This window comes from Anomaloglossus baeobatrachus, chromosome 7 (genome assembly GCF_048569485.1).
Source record: "Anomaloglossus baeobatrachus isolate aAnoBae1 chromosome 7, aAnoBae1.hap1, whole genome shotgun sequence".
Classification (NCBI taxonomy): Eukaryota; Metazoa; Chordata; class Amphibia; order Anura; family Aromobatidae; genus Anomaloglossus; species Anomaloglossus baeobatrachus.
This window is the reverse complement of record NC_134359.1, coordinates 260,666,741-260,694,119: the sequence shown is the minus strand read 5'-3', so window position 1 is coordinate 260,694,119 and position 27,379 is coordinate 260,666,741. Positions and strand designations below refer to the sequence as shown.

The 27,379-nt window shown below is 46.0% G+C and overlaps 1 protein-coding gene across 1 annotated transcript in view; it reads left to right on the top strand.

Moving 5' to 3' along the window:
- Positions 1–27,379, top strand: part of BAIAP3 (BAI1 associated protein 3) — a 335,128-nt gene that overhangs the window by 80,541 nt on the left and 227,208 nt on the right. Inside the window, exon 2 of the mRNA XM_075318086.1 lies at positions 17,175–17,315. Within this exon, the coding sequence (XP_075174201.1) occupies positions 17,185–17,315 (131 nt within the window). The 5' untranslated portion in view covers positions 17,175–17,184. The remainder of the gene's footprint in view (positions 1–17,174; positions 17,316–27,379) is intronic.

Genomic DNA, 27,379 nt, shown 5'->3' with positions numbered 1-27,379 from the left:
TGGCTCGAGTTCGGCTCGTCGAACGTTCGACGAACCGAACTCGAGCCCATAGGAAACAATGGCAGGCAATCACAAACACAGTAAAACACCTAGAAAACACCCTCAAAGGTGTCCAAAAGGTGACAAACAACTCACAACACAACACAAACACATGGGAAAGTGACAAGGACATGTACTCATGCGAAAACAAAACAGCTGGACAAGGAAAAAGAGGAGGACACACAGATATAGGCATGGCACGCCCTTCTAAAGTCATGTAAAACACCGCAAGGTGACTCCAAGCGGAGTCTCCCTTTTTTCCAAAAATTGGGCCCCACACACCCACCCCTTCAGTGGCAGCAGTTGTGCCCCAGTTGTACACTTCACAGCTAGATTTGCATCAAGCACATTCAAAAATACGCCATTCTTATCCGTCCCCAGGATGACACCGGGGTAGGTAGCAAAGTCTTTCCTGATCCCAGCTCTGTTCATCTTGGCTTCTTTTAAAAACACAGCAAGCAAGGGTTACTCCAAGCGGAGTCTCCCTTTTTTCCAAAAATTGGGCCCCACACACACCCACCCCTTCAGTGGCAGCAGTTGTGCCCCAGTTGTACACTTCACAGCTAGATTTGCATCAAGCACATTCAAAAATACGCTATTCTTAACCGTCCCCAGGATGACACCGGGGTAGGTAGCAAAGTCTTTCCTGATCCCAGCTCTGTTCATCTTGGCTTCTTTTAAAAACACAGCAAGCAAGGGTTACTCCAAGCGGAGTCTCCCTTTTTTCCAAAAATTGGGCCACACAGACACCCACCCCATCAGTGGCAGCACTTGGGCCCTAGTTGCAAACAGGATGTTTTGATTTGCATCAAGCACATTCAAAAATACGCTATTCTTAGCCGTCCACAGGATGACACCGGGGTAGGTAGCAAAGTCTTTCCTGATCCCAGCTCTGTTCATCTTGGCTTCTTTTAAAAACACAGCAAGCAAGGGTTACTCCAAGCGGAGTCTCCCTTTTTTCCAAAAATTGGGCCACACAGACACCCACCCCATCAGTGGCAGCACTTGGGCCCTAGTTGCAAACAGGATGTTTTGATTTGCATCAAGCACATTCAAAAATACGCTATTCTTAGCCGTCCCCAGGATGACACTGGGGTAGGTAGCAAAGTCTTTGCTGACCCATGACTTGTTCATCTTGGCTTCTTTTAAAAACAATGTAAGCAAGGGTTACTCCAAGCGGAGTCTCCCCTTTTTTCCAAAAATTGGGCCCCACACACACCCACCCATTCAGTGGCAGCAGTTGTGCCCCAGTTGTACACTTCACAGCTAGATTTGCATCAAGCACATTCAAAAATACGCCATTCTTATCCGTCCCCAGGATGACACCGGGGTAGGTAGCAAAGTCTTTCCTGATCCCAGCTCTGTTCATCTTGGCTTCTTTTAAAAACACAGCAAGCAAGGGTTACTCCAAGCGGAGTCTCCCTTTTTTCCAAAAATTGGGCCACACAGACACCCACCACATCAGTGGCAGCACTTGGGCCCTAGTTGCAAACAGGATGTTTTGATTTGCATCAAGCACATTCAAAAATACGCTATTCTTAGCCGTCCCCAGGATGACACCGGGGTAGGTAGCAAAGTCTTTGCTGACCCATGACTTGTTCATCTTGGCTTCTTTTAAAAACAATGTAAGCAAGGGTTACTCCAAGCGGAGTCTCCCTTTTTTCAAAAAATTGGGCCACACAGACACCCACCCCATCAGTGGCAGCACTTGGGCCCTAGTTGCAAACAGGATGTTTTGATTTGCATCAAGCACATTCAAAAATACGCTATTCTTAGCCGTCCCCAGGATGACACCGGGGTAGGTAGCAAAGTCTTTCCTGATCCCAGCTCTGTTCATCTTGGCTTCTTTTAAAAACACAGCAAGCAAGGGTTACTCCAAGCGGAGTCTCCCTTTTTTCCAAAAATTGGGCCACACAGACACCCACCCCATCAGTGGCAGCACTTGGGCCCTAGTTGCAAACAGGATGTTTTGATTTGCATCAAGCACATTCAAAAATACGCTATTCTTAGCCGTCCCCAGGATGACACCGGGGTAGGTAGCAAAGTCTTTCCTGATCCCAGCTCTGTTCATCTTGGCTTCTTTTAAAAACACAGCAAGCAAGGGTTACTCCAAGCGGAGTCTCCCTTTTTTCCAAAAATTGGGCCACACAGACACCCACCCCATCAGTGGCAGCACTTGGGCCCTAGTTGCAAACAGGATGTTTTGATTTGCATCAAGCACATTCAAAAATACGCTATTCTTAGCCGTCCCCAGGATGACACCGGGGTAGGTAGCAAAGTCTTTCCTGATCCCAGCTCTGTTCATCTTGGCTTCTTTTAAAAACACAGCAAGCAAGGGTTACTCCAAGCGGAGTCTCCCTTTTTTCCAAAAATTGGGCCACACAGACACCCACCCCATCAGTGGCAGCACTTGGGCCCTAGTTGCAAACAGGATGTTTTGATTTGCATCAAGCACATTCAAAAATACGCTATTCTTAGCCGTCCCCAGGATGACACCGGGGTAGGTAGCAAAGTCTTTCCTGATCCCAGCTCTGTTCATCTTGGCTTCTTTTAAAAACACAGCAAGCAAGGGTTACTCCAAGCGGAGTCTCCCTTTTTTCCAAAAATTGGGCCACACAGACACCCACCCCATCAGTGGCAGCACTTGGGCCCTAGTTGCAAACAGGATGTTTTGATTTGCATCAAGCACATTCAAAAATACGCTATTCTTAGCCGTCCCCAGGATGACACCGGGGTAGGTAGCAAAGTCTTTCCTGATCCCAGCTCTGTTCATCTTGGCTTCTTTTAAAAACACAGCAAGCAAGGGTTACTCCAAGAGGAGTCTCCCTTTTTTCCAAAAATTGGGCCACACAGACACCCACCCCATCAGTGGCAGCACTTGGGCCCTAGTTGCAAACAGGATGTTTTGATTTGCATCAAGCACATTCAAAAATACGCTATTCTTAGCCGTCCCCAGGATGACACCGGGGTAGGTAGCAAAGTCTTTCCTGATCCCAGCTCTGTTCATCTTGGCTTCTTTTAAAAACACAGCAAGCAAGGGTTACTCCAAGCGGAGTCTCCCTTTTTTCCAAAAATTGGGCCACACAGACACCCACCCCATCAGTGGCAGCACTTGGGCCCTAGTTGCAAACAGGATGTTTTGATTTGCATCAAGCACATTCAAAAATACGCTATTCTTAGCCGTCCCCAGGATGACACCGGGGTAGGTAGCAAAGTCTTTCCTGATCCCAGCTCTGTTCATCTTGGCTTCTTTTAAAAACACAGCAAGCAAGGGTTACTCCAAGCGGAGTCTCCCTTTTTTCCAAAAATTGGGCCACACAGACACCCACCCCATCAGTGGCAGCACTTGGGCCCTAGTTGCAAACAGGATGTTTTGATTTGCATCAAGCACATTCAAAAATACGCTATTCTTAGCCGTCCCCAGGATGACACTGGGGTAGGTAGCAAAGTCTTTGCTGACCCATGACTTGTTCATCTTGGCTTCTTTTAAAAACAATGTAAGCAAGGGTTACTCCAAGCGGAGTCTCCCCTTTTTTCCAAAAATTGGGCCCCACACACACCCACCCATTCAGTGGCAGCAGTTGTGCCCCAGTTGTACACTTCACAGCTAGATTTGCATCAAGCACATTCAAAAATACGCCATTCTTATCCGTCCCCAGGATGACACCGGGGTAGGTAGCAAAGTCTTTCCTGATCCCAGCTCTGTTCATCTTGGCTTCTTTTAAAAACACAGCAAGCAAGGGTTACTCCAAGCGGAGTCTCCCTTTTTTCCAAAAATTGGGCCACACAGACACCCACCACATCAGTGGCAGCACTTGGGCCCTAGTTGCAAACAGGATGTTTTGATTTGCATCAAGCACATTCAAAAATACGCTATTCTTAGCCGTCCCCAGGATGACACCGGGGTAGGTAGCAAAGTCTTTGCTGACCCATGACTTGTTCATCTTGGCTTCTTTTAAAAACAATGTAAGCAAGGGTTACTCCAAGCGGAGTCTCCCTTTTTTCCAAAAATTGGGCCACACAGACACCCACCCCATCAGTGGCAGCACTTGGGCCCTAGTTGCAAACAGGATGTTTTGATTTGCATCAAGCACATTCAAAAATACGCTATTCTTAGCCGTCCCCAGGATGACACCGGGGTAGGTAGCAAAGTCTTTCCTGATCCCAGCTCTGTTCATCTTGGCTTCTTTTAAAAACACAGCAAGCAAGGGTTACTCCAAGCGGAGTCTCCCTTTTTTCCAAAAATTGGGCCACACAGACACCCACCCCATCAGTGGCAGCACTTGGGCCCTAGTTGCAAACAGGATGTTTTGATTTGCATCAAGCACATTCAAAAATACGCTATTCTTAGCCGTCCCCAGGATGACACTGGGGTAGGTAGCAAAGTCTTTGCTGACCCATGACTTGTTCATCTTGGCTTTTTTTAAAAACAATGTAAGCAAGGGTTACTCCAAGCGGAGTCTCCCCTTTTTTCCAAAAATTGGGCCCCACACACACCCACCCATTCAGTGGCAGCAGTTGTGCCCCAGTTGTACACTTCACAGCTAGATTTGCATCAAGCACATTCAAAAATACGCCATTCTTATCCGTCCCCAGGATGACACCGGGGTAGGTAGCAAAGTCTTTCCTGATCCCAGCTCTGTTCATCTTGGCTTCTTTTAAAAACACAGCAAGCAAGGGTTACTCCAAGCGGAGTCTCCCTTTTTTCCAAAAATTGGGCCACACAGACACCCACCACATCAGTGGCAGCACTTGGGCCCTAGTTGCAAACAGGATGTTTTGATTTGCATCAAGCACATTCAAAAATACGCTATTCTTAGCCGTCCCCAGGATGACACCGGGGTAGGTAGCAAAGTCTTTGCTGACCCATGACTTGTTCATCTTGGCTTCTTTTAAAAACAATGTAAGCAAGGGTTACTCCAAGCGGAGTCTCCCTTTTTTCCAAAAATTGGGCCACACAGACACCCACCCCATCAGTGGCAGCACTTGGGCCCTAGTTGCAAACAGGATGTTTTGATTTGCATCAAGCACATTCAAAAATACGCTATTCTTAGCCGTCCCCAGGATGACACCGGGGTAGGTAGCAAAGTCTTTCCTGATCCCAGCTCTGTTCATCTTGGCTTCTTTTAAAAACACAGCAAGCAAGGGTTACTCCAAGCGGAGTCTCCCTTTTTTCCAAAAATTGGGCCACACAGACACCCACCCCATCAGTGGCAGCACTTGGGCCCTAGTTGCAAACAGGATGTTTTGATTTGCATCAAGCACATTCCAAATCCACAAGCATTTACTCTCCCCAGGATGACACAGGGGTAGTAAATTCCTTCTGGATCCATGACTTGTTCATTTTGATGAACGTCAGTCTGTCCACATTGTCACTGGACAGACGCGTGCGCTTATCTGTCAGCACACACCCAGCAGCACTGAATACACGTTCAGAGACAACGCTGGCAGCTGGACACGACAAAATCTCCAAGGCGTAAGTTGCGAGCTCTGGCCATTTTTGTAGGTTTGAAGCCCAAAAGGAGCAAGGCTCCAGTTGCACAGTCATGGCATCGATGTTCATTTGGAGATACTCCTGTATCATCCTCTCCAGCCGTTGACTATGTGTCAGACTTGTTGTCTCTGGTGGCCTTGCAAAAGAGGGTCTAAAAAAATTATGAAAAGATTCCATAAAATTGCTGTTACCGGCACCAGAAAAGGTCCTACTGGTACGGGTAGACTGTTGAAGATGACGAGACCGTCCCATGTTTGTCAAGTTACAACTGGGAGATTCACTCCCTGCACCTGCACGGTTGTTTGGTGGAAAAGCCGAGCTAAGATCTAGTAACAGCTTCTGCTGATACTCCTGCATACGTGCGTCCCTTTCTATGGCTGGAATTATGTCACAAAATTTGGACTTGTACCGGGGATCTAATAGTGTGGCAATCCAGTAGTCATCATCACTTCTAATTTTGACAATACGACTGTCATGTTGGAGGTAGTGCAACAAAAAGGCACTCATGTGTCTTGCGCAGCCATGCGGACCAAGTCCATGCTGTGTTTGTGGCATAGAGGTGCTACCCGTTCTTTCTTCCTCTGACATCTGACCCCAACCTCTTTCAACTGAAATTTGACCAAGGTCTCCCTCATCCGCTGAGTCTTCCATGTCCATGGACAGTTCGTCCTCCATTTCTTCATGTTCTCCTGCACCTTGCTCAACATTTCGCCTGCTACTATGCGCCCTTGTCGATCCCTGTCCCCCATGGTCCCATGCCTGCTGCGTTGGTGATGATGAACGTCTGGACCTTCGTGATGTTGTTGTCCCTTGCGCATATGAATCCTCCTGTAGTTCCTCCCCTTCATGTTGTCCCACCCCCTGACTCCGAATAGTGTTTAGCGTGTGCTCCAGCATGTAAATGACTGGAATCGTCATGCTGATAATGGCATTGTCAGAGCTAAACATATTCGTCGCCATGTCGAAACTGTGCAGAAGGGTGCATAGGTCCTTGATCTGAGACCACTCCATCAGGGTGATCTGCCCCACCTCTGCATCTCGTTGGCCCAGGCTATACGTCATGACGTATTGCACCAGGGCTCTGCGGTGCTGCCACAGTCGCTGTAACATGTGGAGAGTTGAATTCCAGCGTGTCGCCACATCGCATTTCAGGCGATGAACCGGCAGGCCGAAAGACTTCTGGAGCGATGCAAGTCGCTCTGCTGCGGCGCTTGAACGGCGGAAGTGAGCTGACAGTTTTCGTGCCCTGTTCAGAAGGCCATCTAGGCCGGGATAGTGTGTTAAAAATTGCTGCACGACAAGGTTCAACACGTGAGCCATACAAGGTACGTGTGTCACCTTGCCCAGGCGAAGTGCCGCACCCAGGTTTGCAGCATTGTCGCACACGGCCTTACCAGGCTGCAGTTTGAGTGGAGACAACCATTTATTAAACTCGGACCGCAAAGCTGACCACAACTCCTCAGCTGTGTGACTCTTATTACCAAGACATGTCAAGCTAAAGACCGCCTGATGCCGTTGCGCTCTGCTGCCAGCATAGTAATGAGGGGTGCGTGATTCCTTCTGCGCAGTGAGAACGCTGGTGGCCTGACCAGGCAGGCTTGGGGCGGAGGTGGAGGACCCAGATGAGGTGGAGGATGCAGAAGCAGTGGCGGAACTTGGACAGACAGAGGATTGACACACAAGTCGTGGGGACGGCAAGACTTGTGCAGCAGACCCTTCACCATCTATCACCATAGTTACCCAGTGCCCAGTCAGCGACATGTAACGTCCCTGTCCATGCTTACTGGTCCAAGTATCGGTGGTGAAATGCACCCGTTCACACACAGAGTTTCTCAAGGAAGCGGTGATGTTGTGTGCGACATGCTGGTGTAGCGCGGGCACACCTTTCTTAGAGAAGTAGTGGCGACTAGGCATCTGGTACTGGGGCACAGCGACAGACATAAGGTCTCTAAAATCCTGTGTGTCCACTAGGCGGAAAGGCAGCATTTCGGTAGCCAACAGCTTACAGAGGGATAGAGTCAACCTCTTAGCTTTGTCATGGGTCGGAGGAAGTGGCCTTTTATTTGACCACATCTGAGGGACAGAGATCTGGCTGCTGTGTGTAGACGGTGTTGAGTAGGGTGTCCCTGGAAAAATGCAGGTTTGTGAGGAAAGTGCAGGCGGAGACATGATGTTGCCTTCATCCAACGTTGGTGCTATCGATGTCTGAGAGAGCTGTACACACTCACTTGTTTCCCCTTCCAAACCAACTGACGACCTTACAAGCAAACTGCCTGTTGCGGTTACAGTGGTGGAAGTTTTGCGTGGAAAAACAGGTGTGGCAGCTGTCCCCACAGTCCTAGAAGATGAAGAGCGCGCGGATGCAGTGGAAGGGGCGGGCGGTGGATGGTTCGCTCCGCTAGGCCGCATTGCAGCACGGTGAGCTTCCCACCGGGACTTATGATATTTATTCATGTGACGATTCATGGAAGAAGTTGTCAAACTGCTGAGCTTTTGACCTCTACTAAGAGAATCATGACAAATGTTACATATCACATGAGTTGGGCGATCTTTTTCGATGTGAAAAAAGGACCAGGCTAGGCAAGGCTTAGAGGCCATGCGACCTGTTGATCCACCCCGAATAATGCTCATAGGCAGAGTGGTGGCTGAGGATGCAGTTGTAGACGTGCTACCAGTGCTCCGACTCTGTCCAGGAAGGCGCAAGGTAACTTCGTCGTCGGTTGCATCCTCCTCCACCGCCTCTGTTGACCTCCTCGAGTGCCTGACTGGGGGTTGACAGTAGGTGGGATCTAGAACGTCATCATCAATTGTTGTGTTTGCACTCCCCTCCCCCTCAGACCGAGCCTCTTCTTGCCCTGACGGAATATTTAAGTTGTCATCCCAATCGGGTATCTGCGTCTCATCTTCATCAGTATGTTCCTCATTGTCTATAACCACAGGTGTTACAGTTTGTGACAAAGGGTCAACATTATGCTCAGAAACTTGGTCCTCACGGCCTGAATCTGAGTCACAAAGGTTCTGGGCATCACTGCAGACCATTTCCTGTTCTGTACTCACTGTAGCTTGGGAGCAGACCTCTGATTCCCAGGCTATAGTGTGACTGAACAGCTCTGCAGACTCAGCCATCTCAGTTCCACCATACTGTGCAGGGCTGATGGAGACTTCAGAGCTGGGAGAAATCAAGTGTGATTGGGATGACAACTCAGAGGACTGGTGTTTTTTGGATGCGGTACTTGAAGTGGCTGAGAGGGCACTTGTTGGACCACTTGAGATCCATTCAAGCATTTTCCTTTTTTGCCCATCATCTACCTTTCTTCCTGTTGTTCGTGTCCGTAAAAAAGGGAGCACATCGGATTGTCCACGGTAAGTAGTAGACATCTTACTTTTGCTGGTAGATGGTCTATCTTCAGCAGATGATAATGGAGCTTTGCCACCTTCCCCACGGACAAAACCTTTTTTGCCTTTTCCACCACGCCTCTTCCCCTTTCCACCAGCATCTGTCATTTTGCCACTCATGTTGATTGCGACAAGATTGTGGACTGAAAATGTGGTAGTAAAAATTGAGAGGTGGTGAAGATTGCAGTGGTGGTCTAGCTTTATTAACAGCAGAATAATAAAGAATAAATATCCCTGACAATGCAACTTAGTTATAATTAGTTGGAGTGTGCAACGCAGGCAGACGTGCTGCAAATGTCTTTGCACTAGTGGGACTATAGCAAAGTCCAATAGCCACGTATAGGATGCCACTAGGTACACTGAGTGTTTGCTAGTATAATGGCTTGGTTAGAATGAGTTGTAGTGTGCAACGCAGGCAGACGCGCTCTGCAAATGTCTTTGCACTAGTGGGACTATAGCAAAGTCCAATAGCCACGTATAGGATGCCACTAGGTACACTGAGTGTTTGCTAGTATAATGGCTTGGTTTTAATGAGTTGTAGTGTGCAACGCAGGCAGACGCGCTCTGCAAATGTCTTTGCACTAGTGGGACTATAGCAAAGTCCAATAGCCACGTATAGGATGCCACTAGGTACACTGAGTGTTTGCTAGTATAATGGCTTGGTTAGAATGAGTTGTAGTGTGCAACGCAGGCAGACGCGCTCTGCAAATGTCTTTGCACTAGTGGGACTATAGCAAAGTCCAATAGCCACGTATAGGATGCCACTAGGTACACTGAGTGTTTGCTAGTATAATGGCTTGGTTAGAATGAGTTGTAGTGTGCAACGCAGGCAGACGCGCTCTGCAAATGTCTTTGCACTAGTGGGACTATAGCAAAGTCCAATAGCCACGTATAGGATGCCACTAGGTACACTGAGTGTTTGCTAGTATAATGGCTTGGTTAGAATGAGTTGTAGTGTGCAACGCAGGCAGACGCGCTCTGCAAATGTCTTTGCACTAGTGGGACTATAGCAAAGTCCAATAGCCACGTATAGGATGCCACTAGGTACACTGAGTGTTTGCTAGTATAATGGCTTGGTTAGAATGAGTTGTAGTGTGCAACGCAGGCAGACGCGCTCTGCAAATGTCTTTGCACTAGTGGGACTATAGCAAAGTCCAATAGCCACGTATAGGATGCCACTAGGTACACTGAGTGTTTGCTAGTATAATGGCTTGGTTAGAATGAGTTGTAGTGTGCAACGCAGGCAGACGCGCTCTGCAAATGTCTTTGCACTAGTGGGACTATAGCAAAGTCCAATAGCCACGTATAGGATGCCACTAGGTACACTGAGTGTTTGCTAGTATAATGGCTTGGTTAGAATGAGTTGTAGTGTGCAACGCAGGCAGACGCGCTCTGCAAATGTCTTTGCACTAGTGGGACTATAGCAAAGTCCAATAGCCACGTATAGGATGCCACTAGGTACACTGAGTGTTTGCTAGTATAATGGCTTGGTTAGAATGAGTTGTAGTGTGCAACGCAGGCAGACGCGCTCTGCAAATGTCTTTGCACTAGTGGGACTATAGCAAAGTCCAATAGCCACGTATAGGATGCCACTAGGTACACTGAGTGTTTGCTAGTATAATGGCTTGGTTAGAATGAGTTGTAGTGTGCAACGCAGGCAGACGCGCTCTGCAAATGTCTTTGCACTAGTGGGACTATAGCAAAGTCCAATAGCCACGTATAGGATGCCACTAGGTACACTGAGTGTTTGCTAGTATAATGGCTTGGTTAGAATGAGTTGTAGTGTGCAACGCAGGCAGACGCGCTCTGCAAATGTCTTTGCACTAGTGGGACTATAGCAAAGTCCAATAGCCACGTATAGGATGCCACTAGGTACACTGAGTGTTTGCTAGTATAATGGCTTGGTTAGAATGAGTTGTAGTGTGCAACGCAGGCAGACGCGCTCTGCAAATGTCTTTGCACTAGTGGGACTATAGCAAAGTCCAATAGCCACGTATAGGATGCCACTAGGTACACTGAGTGTTTGCTAGTATAATGGCTTGGTTAGAATGAGTTGTAGTGTGCAACGCAGGCAGACGCGCTCTGCAAATGTCTTTGCACTAGTGGGACTATAGCAAAGTCCAATAGCCACGTATAGGATGCCACTAGGTACACTGAGTGTTTGCTAGTATAATGGCTTGGTTAGAATGAGTTGTAGTGTGCAACGCAGGCAGACGCGCTCTGCAAATGTCTTTGCACTAGTGGGACTATAGCAAAGTCCAATAGCCACGTATAGGATGCCACTAGGTACACTGAGTGTTTGCTAGTATAATGGCTTGGTTAGAATGAGTTGTAGTGTGCAACGCAGGCAGACGCGCTCTGCAAATGTCTTTGCACTAGTGGGACTATAGCAAAATCCAATAGCCACGTATAGGATGCCACTAGGTACACTGAGTGTTTGCTAGTATAATGGCTTGGTTAGAATGAGTTGTAGTGTGCAACGCAGGCAGACGCGCTCTGCAAATGTCTTTGCACTAGTGGGACTATAGCAAAGTCCAATAGCCACGTATAGGATGCCACTAGGTACACTGAGTGTTTGCTAGTATAATGGCTTGGTTAGAATGAGTTGTAGTGTGCAACGCAGGCAGACGCGCTCTGCAAATGTCTTTGCACTAGTGGGACTATAGCAAAGTCCAATAGCCACGTATAGGATGCCACTAGGTACACTGAGTGTTTGCTAGTATAATGGCTTGGTTAGAATGAGTTGTAGTGTGCAACGCAGGCAGACGCGCTCTGCAAATGTCTTTGCACTAGTGGGACTATAGCAAAGTCCAATAGCCACGTATAGGATGCCACTAGGTACACTGAGTGTTTGCTAGTATAATGGCTTGGTTAGAATGAGTTGTAGTGTGCAACGCAGGCAGACGCGCTCTGCAAATGTCTTTGCACTAGTGGGACTATAGCAAAGTCCAATAGCCACGTATAGGATGCCACTAGGTACACTGAGTGTTTGCTAGTATAATGGCTTGGTTAGAATGAGTTGTAGTGTGCAACGCAGGCAGACGCGCTCTGCAAATGTCTTTGCACTAGTGGGACTATAGCAAAGTCCAATAGCCACGTATAGGATGCCACTAGGTACACTGAGTGTTTGCTAGTATAATGGCTTGGTTAGAATGAGTTGTAGTGTGCAACGCAGGCAGACGCGCTCTGCAAATGTCTTTGCACTAGTGGGACTATAGCAAAGTCCAATAGCCACGTATAGGATGCCACTAGGTACACTGAGTGTTTGCTAGTATAATGGCTTGGTTAGAATGAGTTGTAGTGTGCAACGCAGGCAGACGCGCTCTGCAAATGTCTTTGCACTAGTGGGACTATAGCAAAGTCCAATAGCCACGTATAGGATGCCACTAGGTACACTGAGTGTTTGCTAGTATAATGGCTTGGTTAGAATGAGTTGTAGTGTGCAACGCAGGCAGACGCGCTCTGCAAATGTCTTTGCACTAGTGGGACTATAGCAAAGTCCAATAGCCACGTATAGGATGCCACTAGGTACACTGAGTGTTTGCTAGTATAATGGCTTGGTTAGAATGAGTTGTAGTGTGCAACGCAGGCAGACGCGCTCTGCAAATGTCTTTGCACTAGTGGGACTATAGCAAAGTCCAATAGCCACTTATAGGATGCCACTAGGTACACTGAGTGTTTGCTAGTATAATGGCTTGGTTAGAATGAGTTGTAGTGTGCAACGCAGGCAGACGCGCTCTGCAAATGTCTTTGCACTAGTGGGACTATAGCAAAGTCCAATAGCCACGTATAGGATGCCACTAGGTACACTGAGTGTTTGCTAGTATAATGGCTTGGTTAGAATGAGTTGTAGTGTGCAACGCAGGCAGACGCGCTCTGCAAATGTCTTTGCACTAGTGGGACTATAGCAAAGTCCAATAGCCACGTATAGGATGCCACTAGGTACACTGAGTGTTTGCTAGTATAATGGCTTGGTTAGAATGAGTTGTAGTGTGCAACGCAGGCAGACGCGCTCTGCAAATGTCTTTGCACTAGTGGGACTATAGCAAAGTCCAATAGCCACGTATAGGATGCCACTAGGTACACTGAGTGTTTGCTAGTATAATGGCTTGGTTAGAATGAGTTGTAGTGTGCAACGCAGGCAGACGCGCTCTGCAAATGTCTTTGCACTAGTGGGACTATAGCAAAGTCCAATAGCCACGTATAGGATGCCACTAGGTACACTGAGTGTTTGCTAGTATAATGGCTTGGTTAGAATGAGTTGTAGTGTGCAATGCAGGCAGACGCGCTCTGCAAATGTCTTTGCACTAGTGGGACTATAGCAAAGTCCAATAGCCACGTATAGGATGCCACTAGGTACACTGAGTGTTTGCTAGTATAATGGCTTAGTTATCAGTTGGAGTGTGCAGAGGACAAGAGGGTACAGTGGCAGGATTGTGGTGCTCTGGGTAGAGGAATGGAAGACTGCCTTTCTATTCCCTCCTAATGGTGAAATGCAGGTAGGAAATCCCTGACCTGGGCTACACAGACGCTGTTGCTGTTTGCAGGACCTGTCACCTATGGCTCTCTGACCCTGCCGGTTGGAGCCCTTAAAAGGACTGCTATAAAGTGCTCTCCCTAAGCTGTCTAACGCTGTGTATGCAGCGCATACAGCTGTATCGGCTATAGGACTCAGGAAGACGGAGCTGCGACAGTGATGTCTGACACCAAAGACGCAGAAGGCAGATAATGGCGTCCGTGAAGAAAATGTCCGGTTTTATAATGCAGGGACATGTGACATGCAGATCCTATCACACATGCCGTTGCTTCTCTGGCTCAAAGTCCACTTAGCTGTGTGTGTGTCTGGGATTGGCTGACATGCTGGCCCGCCCCACAAGACGCGCGCACTTAGGGAAGGAAGACAAGAAAAAAAAAAAAAAAAAATGGCGATCGCCATTATAGAAACAGCAGTGATCTGAAGGCGCTGTTCACGCACACTATACACTGAAATGTGATAATAGTTTGATTCACAGAGTGACTTACACTATTACAGCAGAAACCAAGCTATGATTTAGCTGTTTTTTGGCTGCTAGAACCGTTCTCGAACGTTTCTAGAACTACCGAGCTTTTGCAAAAAGCTCGAGTTCTAGTTCGATCTAGAACATGCCCCAAAATCACTCGAGCCGCGAACTGGAGAACCACGAACCACGAACCGCGCTCAACTCTAGTAATGAGTGAATCAGACTAGAAAATTCGGTTTATTGAGAGTAATAAGATTTCTTTTTAAGAAAGTGCAGAACCTTGTAAACTGATTTTCTCTAAAGATATTTAAGTAAATGATGATATCACTGTTAATTTCATCAATATACAGAATAAGATCTGCGCTCGCATAGATTGCTTTCCTCTTCTTTAGGTTTTATTCGATAACCTCCTGCTCTGTGGTCTCTCTTCTAAAGCGGTCTTTACTTGCTGCGACATCGATAGCGATGTCGCAAGCAATGGCACCCGCCCTCATCGGTGGCGCGTCACGGGGTGATCGCTGCCGTAGCGAACAATATCACTATGGCAGCGTCACACGCTCTTACCTGTTCACCGACGATGCTGTGGCCGCCGAACAATCTCTCCTTTAAGAGGGAGGTTCGTTCGGCGTCACAGCGGCATCACTAAGCGGCCGCCCAATAGAAGCGGAGGGGCGGAGATGAGCGGCTGGAACATCCCGCCCACCTCCTTCCTTCCTCATTGCCGGCGGCTGCAGGTATGATGTTGTTCCTCGTTCCTGCAGTGTCACACATAGCGATGTGTGCTACCGCAGGAACGACGAACAACCTGCATTCAAAAGCAGCAATGATATTTGGGAAAGGAACGACGTGTCAACGATTAGGTGAGTATTTTGCATCGTTAGCGGTCAGTCGTATGTTTCACACGCCGCTAACGAGGCCGGATGTGCGTCACGAATTCCGTGACCCCAATGACATCCCATTAGCGATGTCATTACGTGTAAAGCGGCCTTTATACTCTTACACCCCTACAATCTATCCTAAACTTGGTCGCCTGATTAATCCACCTCTCCCCTCGCTATTCCCCGGCCTCTCCTCTTTGCCAGTCCCTTCACTGGCTTCCCATTGTCCAAAGACTCCAGTTCAAAACACTAACCATGACCTACAAAGCCATCCACAACCTGTCTCCTTCATACATCTGTGACCTCGTCTCCCGGTACTTACCTGCACGTAACCTCCGATCTTCACAAGATCATCTTCTCTACTCTTCTCTTATCTTATCTTCTCACAATCGCATACAAGATTTCTCCCATGGCTCCCTCATACTCTGGAACTCTCTGCAACAACATATCAAAATCTCACCTACCTTAGAAAGCTTCAAAAGGAAGATAAAGACCCACCTCTTCCGACAAGCCTACAACCTGCAGTAACCCACTTCCACTACACCACTGCATGACCAGCTCTGTCCTCAACTACTGTATCCCCACCCATCCCCTGTAGACTGTGAGCCCTCACGGGCAGGGTCCTCTCTCCTCCTGTACCAGTCTGTGCCTTGTATTGTTCATGACTCTTGCACTTTGTCTAAGGGAAAAACGTTTCTCCTCATAGAATCTGACAAACTAATATGGCTGCCAGTGATGAGGAGACTTATAGGCGATTGCTCCTCATTAGTGCAAAGTATGAGATCTGATCTGGCTGTATGAGAAGCTACAATGTGTTCTAAGGGGAAAACTTTTCTCTTTGCGGAGACTGACAAACCAATCTGGCTGCCAGTGAGGAGACTTATAGCTGCAATGCTCTTCTGGGAAATATGCAAATTGTGTCTTCAGGGAGGAAGGAGACGAACTCTAGTGACACCTATTGGAAGTAGCAATCCTAAGTCAAAAGTAACCCTTTAACAAACCTTGTCATATGACTTAGGATTTATGCCAGATCAGAACCTTAATTTGCTCACACGGTGTTTCGGGGTGATTGTCTCTTGTCAGTGCAAAGTAGCAGATCTGATCCTAGAGGAGCATTGCAGCTATAAGTCTCCTCACTGGCAGCTAGATTGGTTTGTAAGTCTCCGTGAGGAGAAATGTTTTCCCCTTAGACATGATTATAGCTTCTCATACAGCCAGATCTAGATCTCATACTTTGCACTGACGAGGAGCAATCACCCCGAAACACCATGTCTGCAAATTGAGGTTCTGATCTGGCATAAACCCTAAAGGCCGCTTTACACGCTGCGAGATCGTTACCGATATCGCTAGCGTGCGTACCTACCCCCATCGGTTGGGCAACATGGGCAAATCGCTGCCCGTGGCGCACAACATCGCTCAGACCCGTCACACTACTTACCTGCCTAGCGACGTCGCTGTGACCGGCGAACTGCCTCATTTCTAAGGGGGCGGTTCGTTCGGCGTCACAGAGACGTTACTAAGCGGGCACCCAATAGAAGCTGAGATGAGCGAGACGTAACATCCCGCCTACCTCCTTCCTTCTGCATTGCCGGTGGTTGCAGGTAAGGTGAGGTTCCTGCGACCTCCGTTCCGATGTGTGCTGCCGCAGGAACGACGAACTACATCGTACACACAGCAGCAACAATAATTGGGAATGGGGGCATGTCCCCGATTAGCGATTTTGAACGTTTTTGCGATGATTCAAGATCGCTACTAGGTGTCACATGTAACGACATCGCTAAAGCGGCCGGATGTGTGGCACAAATTCCGTGACCCCAACGAGATCGCTTGAGCGATGTCGTAGCGTGTAAAGCGGCCTTTAGTCATAAGACAAGGTTTGTTAAAGGGTCACTTTTAACTTTTAGGATTGCTACCTCCAATAGGAGGCACTAGAGTTCATCTCCTTCCTTTCTGAAGAGACAATTTGCATATTGTACCTTGTCTCAATTATGTAAACCCCTTGTCACGTGTAAAATGCCCTGGAATAAATGGCGCTATAATAATATATTTCCATAAATCACTGACACAAATTTGTCGCGTTTCGGGTCACATTCTCAAGCAAAGTGACAAGGTTGTATTCCATATTTCTATAAATGACACTTTGAGGATGCAACCCGAAACGCGTCACATTTGTGACTGTCATTTATGGAGCTATGCAATAAAACCTAAAGATGTAGAAACATATGTGAGTGCTGATCTTATTTTGATATTGTTATTTTGGGACGCCGCCCTATGATACGAGTACCACTAGCTAAGATTAATATTTTGTGTTAATTCCATCAGAAATTAAGTTTAATCATTAAATTTGTTAATTTGTTTCATCTACAGGGCAGCCAAGATGTCCACACTACTAGAGATAAAAAGCAGCGTCCTAAGACAAGTGCAAAATCGACAGTCTTTTCGCCGAAGAGCGGAGACGGAGTCCAGCGCGCCATCTCAGGAGACCGGCAAGGTGACAACGGCTGTCAGGTAAGAGCGTCGGAGGCTTAATATAAGCTGAATTTATGTGTGTGCACTTTATAAGGAAACTGTTACTGGGCTAAATAAGGCAAGCGCATGAGCCTTTCTTTACGAGGTCTGGAAGGAAAGCCACAGGTGATGTGCAGTCATAAAATATGCATGTCAACTCCGAGTGATCAAACTGTGGGTTTATGTCAGAGCGGCTCGTAGCTGTGATCCTCGGGGATGTGTCCAGTTCAGATGGTGGTAGCGAGAGTCTCTCAGATTTACATGCAGCTGGAAACTGCCAAGGAATTGTAGCTCAGAAGATATTAAGGAAGATCATGTCACATCTAAGACAAATACGACCTGAAGTTTATTGTTAGAGAATTGTAAAAGCAGAGAAGAAAGAATATACAGAATGGATGCTACAAAACAGTATAGCCCTTGATAAAGGGTAACTAAAATTGTAAATATTTTTTAAATGTCATAATGTCCGACTTTTGAAACCCCACCTTACCAATTGCTGTCAGCTTATGCTTAAAGGAACTCTGTCAGCAAGTGTCTGCTATGTAATCCGAAGGCAGCATGCTGTGAGAGTTAAAACAGAGAATTCAGCCCTGTGTCTCTTATCACAAAGTCTGTTTTTGTTTACCTGCAATGTTAGTTTAAGCCTCTTATCTTTATCATTAGTGGGTCTCAGCAGCACTTGAGCTGTAGTCCGACCCCCCCCCCCCACCTCCATGTGATTAGCAGCTACTGTCTATGGAAATGTACACTGAAAGCCTAGTGTAGGCAGCTGTATGGGCTCTGCTACAGGTTAAATCTCAAATCTTGGTTTGTTTCAGAATGGCTGCACCCAGTAATCTAAGTGACACATCGTTGGATTCAGAGCCTCATCATGCTGCTTTTAGATGAGGTAGCAAAAATCTGGGGACAGATTCCTTTTAAACTTGAGAATGTCAACAGAAACTCCATGATTTGTCCAAGTCCAATATTTGTACACCACTTTGCATATGCTTACAAAGAAGCCATCAGAAAATGACTTATTGTTTAAATGCGTTTTTTGTGCTTGATGTACAGTGGGGAAAAAAGTATTTAGTCAGCCACCAATTGTCCAAGTTCTCCCACTTAAAAAGATGAGATTATAATTGACATCATAGGTGACCACAACTGAGAGACAAAATGAGAAAACAAATCCAGAAAATCACCTCGTCTGATTTGGCAAGACTTTTTTTTTGAAAATTATGGTGGAAATTAAGTATTTCGTCAATAACAAAAGTTCATCTCAATATTTTGTTATATATCCTTTTTTGGCAATGACAGAGAACAAACGTTTTCTGTAAAGGCCCTATTACACGCAACAATGTATCTAACGATATATCGCCGGGGTCACGGATTCCATGACGCACATCCGGCATCGTTAGCAACGTCGTTGCGTGTGACACCAACGAGCGGCCGGTAACGATGGAAAACACCAAATCGTCCATCGTTGACACGTCGTTCATTTTCAAAAAATTGTTGATTGTTGAGGATGCAGGTTGTTCGTCGTTCCCGTGGCAGCACACATCGCTACGTGTGACACCTCGGGAACGACGAACTACAGCTTACCTGTGTCCGCCGGCAATGAGGAAAGAAGGAGGTGGAAGGGATGTTACGGCCGCTCATCTCCACCTCTCCGCTTCTATTGGGCGGCCGCTTAGTGACGCCGCTGTGACGCCGCACGAACCGCCCCCTTAGAAAGGAGGCGGTTCGCCGGCCACAGTGACGTCTCTAGGCAGGTAAGTCCGTGTCATGGCTCCTAACAATATTGTGCGCCACGGGCAGCGATTTTGCCCGTGACGAACAAGCGACGAGGGCGGGTACGCTCGCTAGCGATATCGCTGCGTGTAAAGCACCCTTAAGTCTTCACAATGTTGGCACACACTGTTGGTGGTATGTTGGCCCATTCCTCCATGCAGATCTCCTCTAGAGCAGTGATGTTTTGGGCCTGTCGCTGGGCAACATGGACTTTCAACTGCCTCCAAAGGTTTTCTATGGGGTTGAGATCTGGAGACTGGCTAGGCCACTCCAGGACCTTTTATATGCTTCTCACAAAGCCACTCCTTCATTGCCCTGACTGTATGCTTGGGATTGTTATCATGCTGAAAGACCCAGCCACGTTTAATCTTCAATGCCCTTACTCATGGAAGGACATTTGCACTCAAAATCTCACGATACATGGCCCCATTCATTTTTTCATGTACACGGATTAGTCGTCCTAATCCCTTTGCAGAGAAATGGCCCCAAAGCATGATGTTGCCACCCCCATGCTTCACAGTAGGTATGGTGTTCTGTGGATGCAACTCTGCATTCTGTCTCCTCCAAACATGACGAGTTGTGTTTCTACCAAATAGTGCTACTTTGGTTTCATCAGACCATATGACATTCTCCCAATATTCTTCTGGATAATCCAAATGCTCTCTAGCAAGCTTCAGACGGGCCTGGACGTGTACTCACTTAAGCAGGGCAACACGTCTGTGACTGCAGAATCTGAGTCCCTTTTGGCTTAGCGTGTTACTGATAGTAGCCTTTGTGACGGTGATCCCAGCTCTATGCAGGTCATTCACTAGGTCCTCCCATGTGGTTGTAGGGTTTATTCTCACCATTCTTGTGATCATTTGACCCCATGGGGTGAGATCTTTCGTAAATCCCCAGGTTGAGGGAGATTATCAGTGGTGTTGTATGTCTTCCATTTTCTTATTTTTGCTCCCACAGTTGATTTCATCACATCAAGCTGCTTGCCTATTTCAGATTTAGTCTTCCCAGCCTGGTGCAGGGCTACAATTTTTTTTCTGGTGTCCTTCAATAGCTCTTTGGTCTTCACCATAGTGGTGTTTGGAGTGTGACTGTTTGAAGTTGTGGTCAGGTGTCTTTTATACTGAGAAGTTCAAACAGGTGCCATTACTACAGGTAACGAGTGGAGGACAGAGGAGCCTCTTAAAGAAGAAGTTACAGGTCTGTAAGAGTCAGAAATCTTGCATATTTTTAGGTGACTAAATACTTATTTTCCACCATAAATTGCAACAAAAATCTTGCCAAATCAGACGCGGTGATTTTCTGGATTTGTTTTCTCATTTTGTCTCTCATAGTTGTGGTCACCTATGATGTCAATTACAGGCCTCTATCATCTTTTTAAGTGGGAGAGCTTCCACAATTGGTGGCCGACTAATACTTTTTTCCCCACTGTATGTTTAATTGTTGCCATTTTTTTTTTACATAAAGCCAATTGTTTTTTTTAATACCAATTGTTATATCTTTGATCCTGCCTGCAGAGGCCATGCAGTAGTGGAATATTTTTCTTGGAAACCTCTGGCTTTAGTTTGGAACATATTTTGACACATTGACCTCTACCTAGAGCATTGCCTGTATAATAAAGCCAAAAACAGGGGATCACCAGACAATAGGTAAATAAACCAGAGAAAGTTTTATTAATACAAGAGAAAAAAAACGGCCTAATTCTTATTATTGCTGTGTGAATTCTTTCCCCCTTGTCTCAGTGGTTGTTTTTGAATAGTTTTAACAGAATTTCGTAACTATGTGTGTTTTTTCTCTTCTATTAAGAAAACTTTCTTTGGTTTATTAACCTATTGTCTGGTGATCCCCTGTTTTTTGGCACTACTTTTCCTCTTTTGTCCGCTCATATTGCATTAGGTGCCAGGAGTGATCCTGGGAGAAACTCTCTGGTGCCCTCCATTGTTAAATTTCTATGTATAATAAAGCCAACACTCCTACATGATGACGCATTCAGCACCTGTGCCTGTTTCATCACTGTGCCATATACTTAGATCAGTATGCGAGAACTGCATAGTTTCCATTAAAGGGAACCTGTCACCAGATTTGTTGACTATAAGCTGCGGCCACCACCACTGGGCTCTTATGAACACTATTCAAGAATACTGTATATAAGAGCCCAGGCCTCTGTGTAGAACGTAAAAACTGTGTTATAATGGCCGATCTGGTCCGATAGGTGTCACTGCTGTCCGTTCCAGTGCCTCCTCCTACTGGTCCAGTGCCTTCTCTTCTTCAGAAGTCCATGTGCATGACATATCCTACGTCATGTACGCTACCAGGTTTTGAGGTCTTGCGTAGGCACACTTTGATCTGACCTGCTCAGGGCAAATCAAAGTATTGTAGTGCGCATGTGCAGACAGTCTTTAACTTTTCCTCGCGTCTGCGCATTACAGTTCTTTGATCTGCCCGCAGCAGGGCAGATCAGAGTGCGCCGACGCAAGACCGCAATGTCTTCCTGTGTGGATGACGTAGACTCGTCATCCACACTGGGCTGGGTAGAAGGAGGACTGAGATCACAGCAGAGAGGAGGCACCGGACAGTAGACCAGCAATGCCCATCGGACTGGACAGCCCCGCGGGTGAGTATAATAAAGGGTTTTTTATGTTATACAGCATGGCCTGGGTGCTTATATACAGCATTCCAGAATGCTGTACATAAGAGCTCAGTGGTGGTGGCCGCAGCTTATAGGGGCCAATTCTAGTGACATGTTCCCTTTAAGTAATCATGGTTAAGCAGTGCTTAACCACGCAAAATGCGCGTCGGGAGTCTTCATTTGGAAGCTCCAACTTGCACTGAGTCTACACTTAGCACTTTATCTGGGTATTATCTCTCTCCCTGTAACTAGTTATAACGATTATGTATGTCACCATTTATAGATATCAGTGAAATACAACTATTACATATGTATGTGCAGATTTGTGCTATTTCTACCATACCTTTTCAATAATCTGTGTTTTATTTGTACTTGTAAATATTCACTAAAATCCAATTCGCTCTTTGTACATGGTATCAATAAAGTTTGTAATATTTTTACTAACCAAAAGAAAAAGTGAGTTTTATATGATCAAGTCACAAGTGACAACGAAGCTGGAATTGAAGAAACTTTTTATTTTCACTTTTTCATAGTCCGTCAGATGTAGATTGCCTGTCTTATATTTTCGCCATGTATCTGTATACACTCATCCATATAATTATCATTTCTGACAGGTTCAGTTTCATTGATTATCTGAACACAATGGCATTTGCCAAGGAGCGGGATTAGTACATTAAGCTGCAAGTAATCTGTCAGTTCTTGTAATTGATGTGCTGCAAGCAGCAAAACTGGGAAGTAAATATTCACAATTGGACCATGAAGCAATTAATGAAGTTGGCCTGCTCTGATGATCATACTTTTCTTTTGCATCATTTGCGTGTATGTCGCCTACCTGGAAAAGAAATAGCCCTAAGATGCATTATGTGGAGAAGCCACCAGAGACCGTACAATGGTGAAATGTTCTTCTGAGAAACCTTCGTCCTGGCTTTTATTTGGAAGTTATTTTGACAATTACCACTAATGATGAACAAGAATCGAAATACTCGAGCTTGCGATACGCGCAACGAGTACTGTCTAATACTCGCGTATGCATTCTGAATAGCGTGGGGAAAACTCGCAAAGTAACGAGTAACCTGAATGCTGCGCTATTCGTGCAAGTAGCACATAGTGTGGAATTCGGGTTACTCATTACTTTGTGAGTTTTCCCAATTGACTTGCATTACACACACTATTCGGAATGCATACTCGCGTATTAGTCAGTACTCGTTGCGAGTATCACGAACCCGAGTATTTTGATACTCGCTCATTATTACTTGCCACCTACCTAAAGAGTCTACAGACCAGGTCCAACCCTTCATGGCAGTGGTAAACCCTTATGCTCCTGCCATTCTTCAAAAAATGTCCAGGAATAAAGGAATGTGAGAGATCCCACGGCTTCCAAATTCCATTGATCTAAATTCAATCAATCTTCTTTGGGATTTTTTGGAAAATCCATGGAATCTAATCCATGGAATCAGTTGGGTGACTACAAGCGTTGCAAGTGGTGATGAACAAGCGTGCTCGCCACAGCTCGTTACTCGATCGAGACGGAGTTTGAAAATGCTTGAGTTTATGAAGCTCGTCTCTAGGTGGCACTAGACACAACTTGCGTGAATGTGAAAGGAGAGGTAGTCAGACAAGGCGAGGTCTGAAGCCAAAAGATAGCAACAGGATACTGGGAGCAGACAGAGACGAGGTCAACATACAAGTCGAGGGTCAGGATTTCAGGAGAGTATGTACAGGATACAGGGAGCAGGAGGGAACCTGGTCAGGAGGAGGTCCAAGTCGAGAGCCAAGATCAGAACATTAAACGCTACGGGAGTCGAGAGCCCTACTGTAAAACAGGAAGAACAACTGGCGGTGTTCCGGGCAAGCGTGCTCCCTAATGAAGCAGGGCAATCACCCGGAACGAGCAGTATCACCTCACAGGACCAGCAAAAAACACAGGGCTGAGAGACAACCCTGCAAAAAGCTCTGCATGATGGAACGGCAAGTACAGGCTCCACAGGAGAGCATGGTAGAACATAACAATACAAGATGCTCCGCGTGTCAGAACTGTGACAAAGTTCCCCATTGACTTTCATTACACTCGGTACTTGAGTTGTGATGGAGCACCCTGATGCTCAATCATTTAACGAGTAGTGACAAGCACTCTTTCCCATCACTAGTCAGGAGACCCATAGAATATTTTTGAATACCTGCCCCCATGCCATCCTACAGTGCTGCCCTCTCTGACACCACTTTCCCTGCTCACCACCAGTGTGCATCTTGATGGCACAGCTGGAGGGACTTTTGGTCATGAGCAGAGGGGATGTTAGCGTGGGCACCAGTGTCGGAAGACCCGGTGGAGACATGTGAACGTTTTGTTCTTTTTGCAGGCCTGGCATCCCAGACTACCCTGCAAATGTGGGTCCGGTAGTTGTACCTACAGCTGCTATGGATATAGTTTTGCCCCTGTTTAAAGTCACACCTCATAACCTACTGGACTTATGGATTTGTATACTAATGTCCATGCCTTGATGATTTTAAAATATTTTTCAGCATCAGTAGGCCAATAAAATGTTAGGCAGGTGGCTATTATATTATGACTGATCAATGCCCTCCATTTATGGCCGGTGTCAGATGAGCAGGTGAAAAATTGGCCAATTTTTATCCATCCATATTATCACCCTTGTGACATTGATGTGTGCAGATTTTAAAAAGGCTCGTTAAAGGGCCACTTTTGACTTTTAGGATTGCTACTTCCAATAGGTGGCACTAGAGTTTGTCTCCTTCCTCCCTGAAGTGACAATTTGAATATTTCCCAGAGGAGCATTGCAGCTATAAGTCTCCTCAGTAGCAGCCAGATTGGTTTGTCAGTCTTCGCAAGGAGAAAAGTTTTCCTCTTCGACCCCACTATAGCTTCTCATACAGCCAGATCAAATCTCCTACTTTGCACTGACGAGGGGCAATCACCCCGAAACACCGTGTCTGCAAATTGAGGTTCTTATCTGGCATAAATCCTAAGTCATATGAAAAGGCTAATTAAAGGGACACTTTTGACTTTTAGGATTACTGCTTCCAATAGGTGGCAATAGAGTTTGTCTCCTTCCTCCTTGAAGAGACAATTCCAGATTTTAAACCAGTTTTTATACATTAACATTTTAAAATGCACTAATAATGGAAATTTATCCATAAAAGTTGGATGCTATTTGACTGATCCATTTGGGATCTGATATATTTAAATATTTTTTGTGCATCTATAGACTTAAATAGGCAAGTTTGATCCAAAATACAAAAGAGAATAGTGCATGCTGTTTTTTTTTTTTGTTTTTTTTTTTACAGCCTGATAGTTGATCCATGTGTCATTTGAACAGCCTTGTGGAATTATATTGGTTTAGTGTCATGTCTACCATTACTTGCACATCACACGTTCATATAAATGTCACGGCAGAGGAAAGCGGCTATACCACCCATATAGCACAACATAAAGGAAGGGGGAAGGAATGCCTTATAGCTAGGGAAAGGGGGGAAGAGATGACCCCTGACAACAACCTGCAGGTCACCCTCACTGTCCACACCGACTCTATACAGGTTCCACACCTGTCACCGAGCAGGATACCTGGGGCCCTGTCTTCCCCTGGCAAAAGGGCCATAAGTAAGGAGGGCGGGAATGAGTGCTAGTCAATACCACTAACACTAAAGGAAGACACAAATAAATAATTCAGAGGAAACATGAATGCTATCACCAGAGCCCAGGTGGATAGCAAAAGTGAAACACTTAGCTAAGGAGCAGCAACTAACGAAGTCTCTGGAGCAACAGGGGATGACCACTGCAGACCATAACAAGGAGCAAACTATAACCTGCACCCAAACCACCCCAGGGTGAGGTTATTAAAGGAAGTCAGAGGATGGCAACTAAAAGGAACGACTAACAGTTTCCCAGGGTTATAGAGTTTACAGGCTGCAGAAATGGGGAACTGTCAGATAACACGTGCCGTCAATCTCTGTGATCATCCAGCACTCTCTGCCACTGGATTGTCAGTCGGTCGTGATACCTCTGTGACAATAATACGCTCATCCAAACAAGCCCTAAAGGCTGTGTGCACACTTTGCGTTTTGGTAACGTTTTTTGCCACGTTTTTGCTTGCAGATTTTCACAAATATGCATGTCTATCCATGCTCAGGATTTTTTTCCTTGCAGAATCTGTAGCATGTCCACTATTTCTGTGTTTTTCACCATTGAAAGCAATGAAAAAAAAGCATAAAAAAGCTGCAAAAAAAAGCTGTAAAAACACGTTTCTACCATAACGTTTGTCATGCCAGAAGATTAAGATTTGTTGCAGAAATATCTGCAGCGTGTGCACCTAGCCAAACAGTGTAAAAACATTTAAAGGACATGCTCACTTTGGACTAATTTGACTTGGATGAAGGGTATTTTATTATTCTTAATCAAAGTCATTCCAAACAATATGAAATCGCATATTCAACTAATGGTTAACCACTTTATGTAATCACACAAACGCTTAAAGTAAAGATTTAAATCACATTTCTAAGTAAATGGTGACGGAGGTGCAGCTCTGAGCTCATTAACGTTCATCTCATTTTCACTGCTGGAACGTTGCAGATTGTGAGCATCGCGCACTGTGTGTTGTGCTGCTAATTGCTCGTAGTTCGAAGGTCACTCAGGATGTTCGCAGTCTCTTGCGTATAACGCTACAATTATAAAAACAGTCTTTTTCCTACAAGTAGATGGTAAGGCTAATGTAAATAGTGTGATTAACTTTACAGTGTGTTAATTAGGAAAGTGCAGCTTCTGTGACTGGCAAATTATAGTTGATGGCAGAGCAAACAATGGGGGGGGAGGGGGAAACTAAATAAATTAAAAATATTGTGGCCTGGAAGGGAGATTGGTGAGTAAAAAAAAAAAAGGAAAAAAAACATGGTTTTGGTAAATTTGCTCATTAATCAACAAAATAACTTGAAAATGTAAAAGAATAAAGTCATTTAAATATATAATTGTAAAACAAATCTTAATATAAAAAAATATATCCTATGGCACGATCATAGGCCAAATGAAAAATTTTAAAAATTACAAATGCCATATTTTTCATTTCATAAGACGCACTGGATTATAAGACGCACCCCAAATTTAGAGGAGGAAAATAGGAAAAAATAACATTTTAATGTTAAAATGGGGGTCAGTCTTCAAATCTTAGTGCGTCTTATAATGACTGACCAGACGGAGCGGCGTTAGTGGAATGGCTCAGGAGGGTCACAGGAGGCATGGTCGGCGATGATGCGGGCTCGAAGGAAGAGGTGTCGTGGCTCAGGAGCATCAGTGGACAGAGGGTCATCAATGCTGTGGGCTTGGAGGAGGGAGTGTTGCAGCTCAGGAAGGTCAGTGATACTGTGGGTGGGTGGCTTTGATCTGCCGGTGGTTGACGTGATGGATTTCGAGAAAATAGCCATGGAGGTGGCGTGTGCATAGACTGGCCTCTGTGGTCATTTTCTTGAAGTCCATTGCATCAACCACCGGCAGATCAATGGTGCCCGCCACCGCGATACCCCCAGGCCCACAGTTATCGCCGACCCTCTGTCCTGTGACCCTCCTGAGCTGTTCCACTGCAGTGACACTACCCCCTCCTCTTAGCCCTCAGTATCGCCGAACCTGCGCCAACACTGCCTTACCAGTAAGGCATATCCAGGT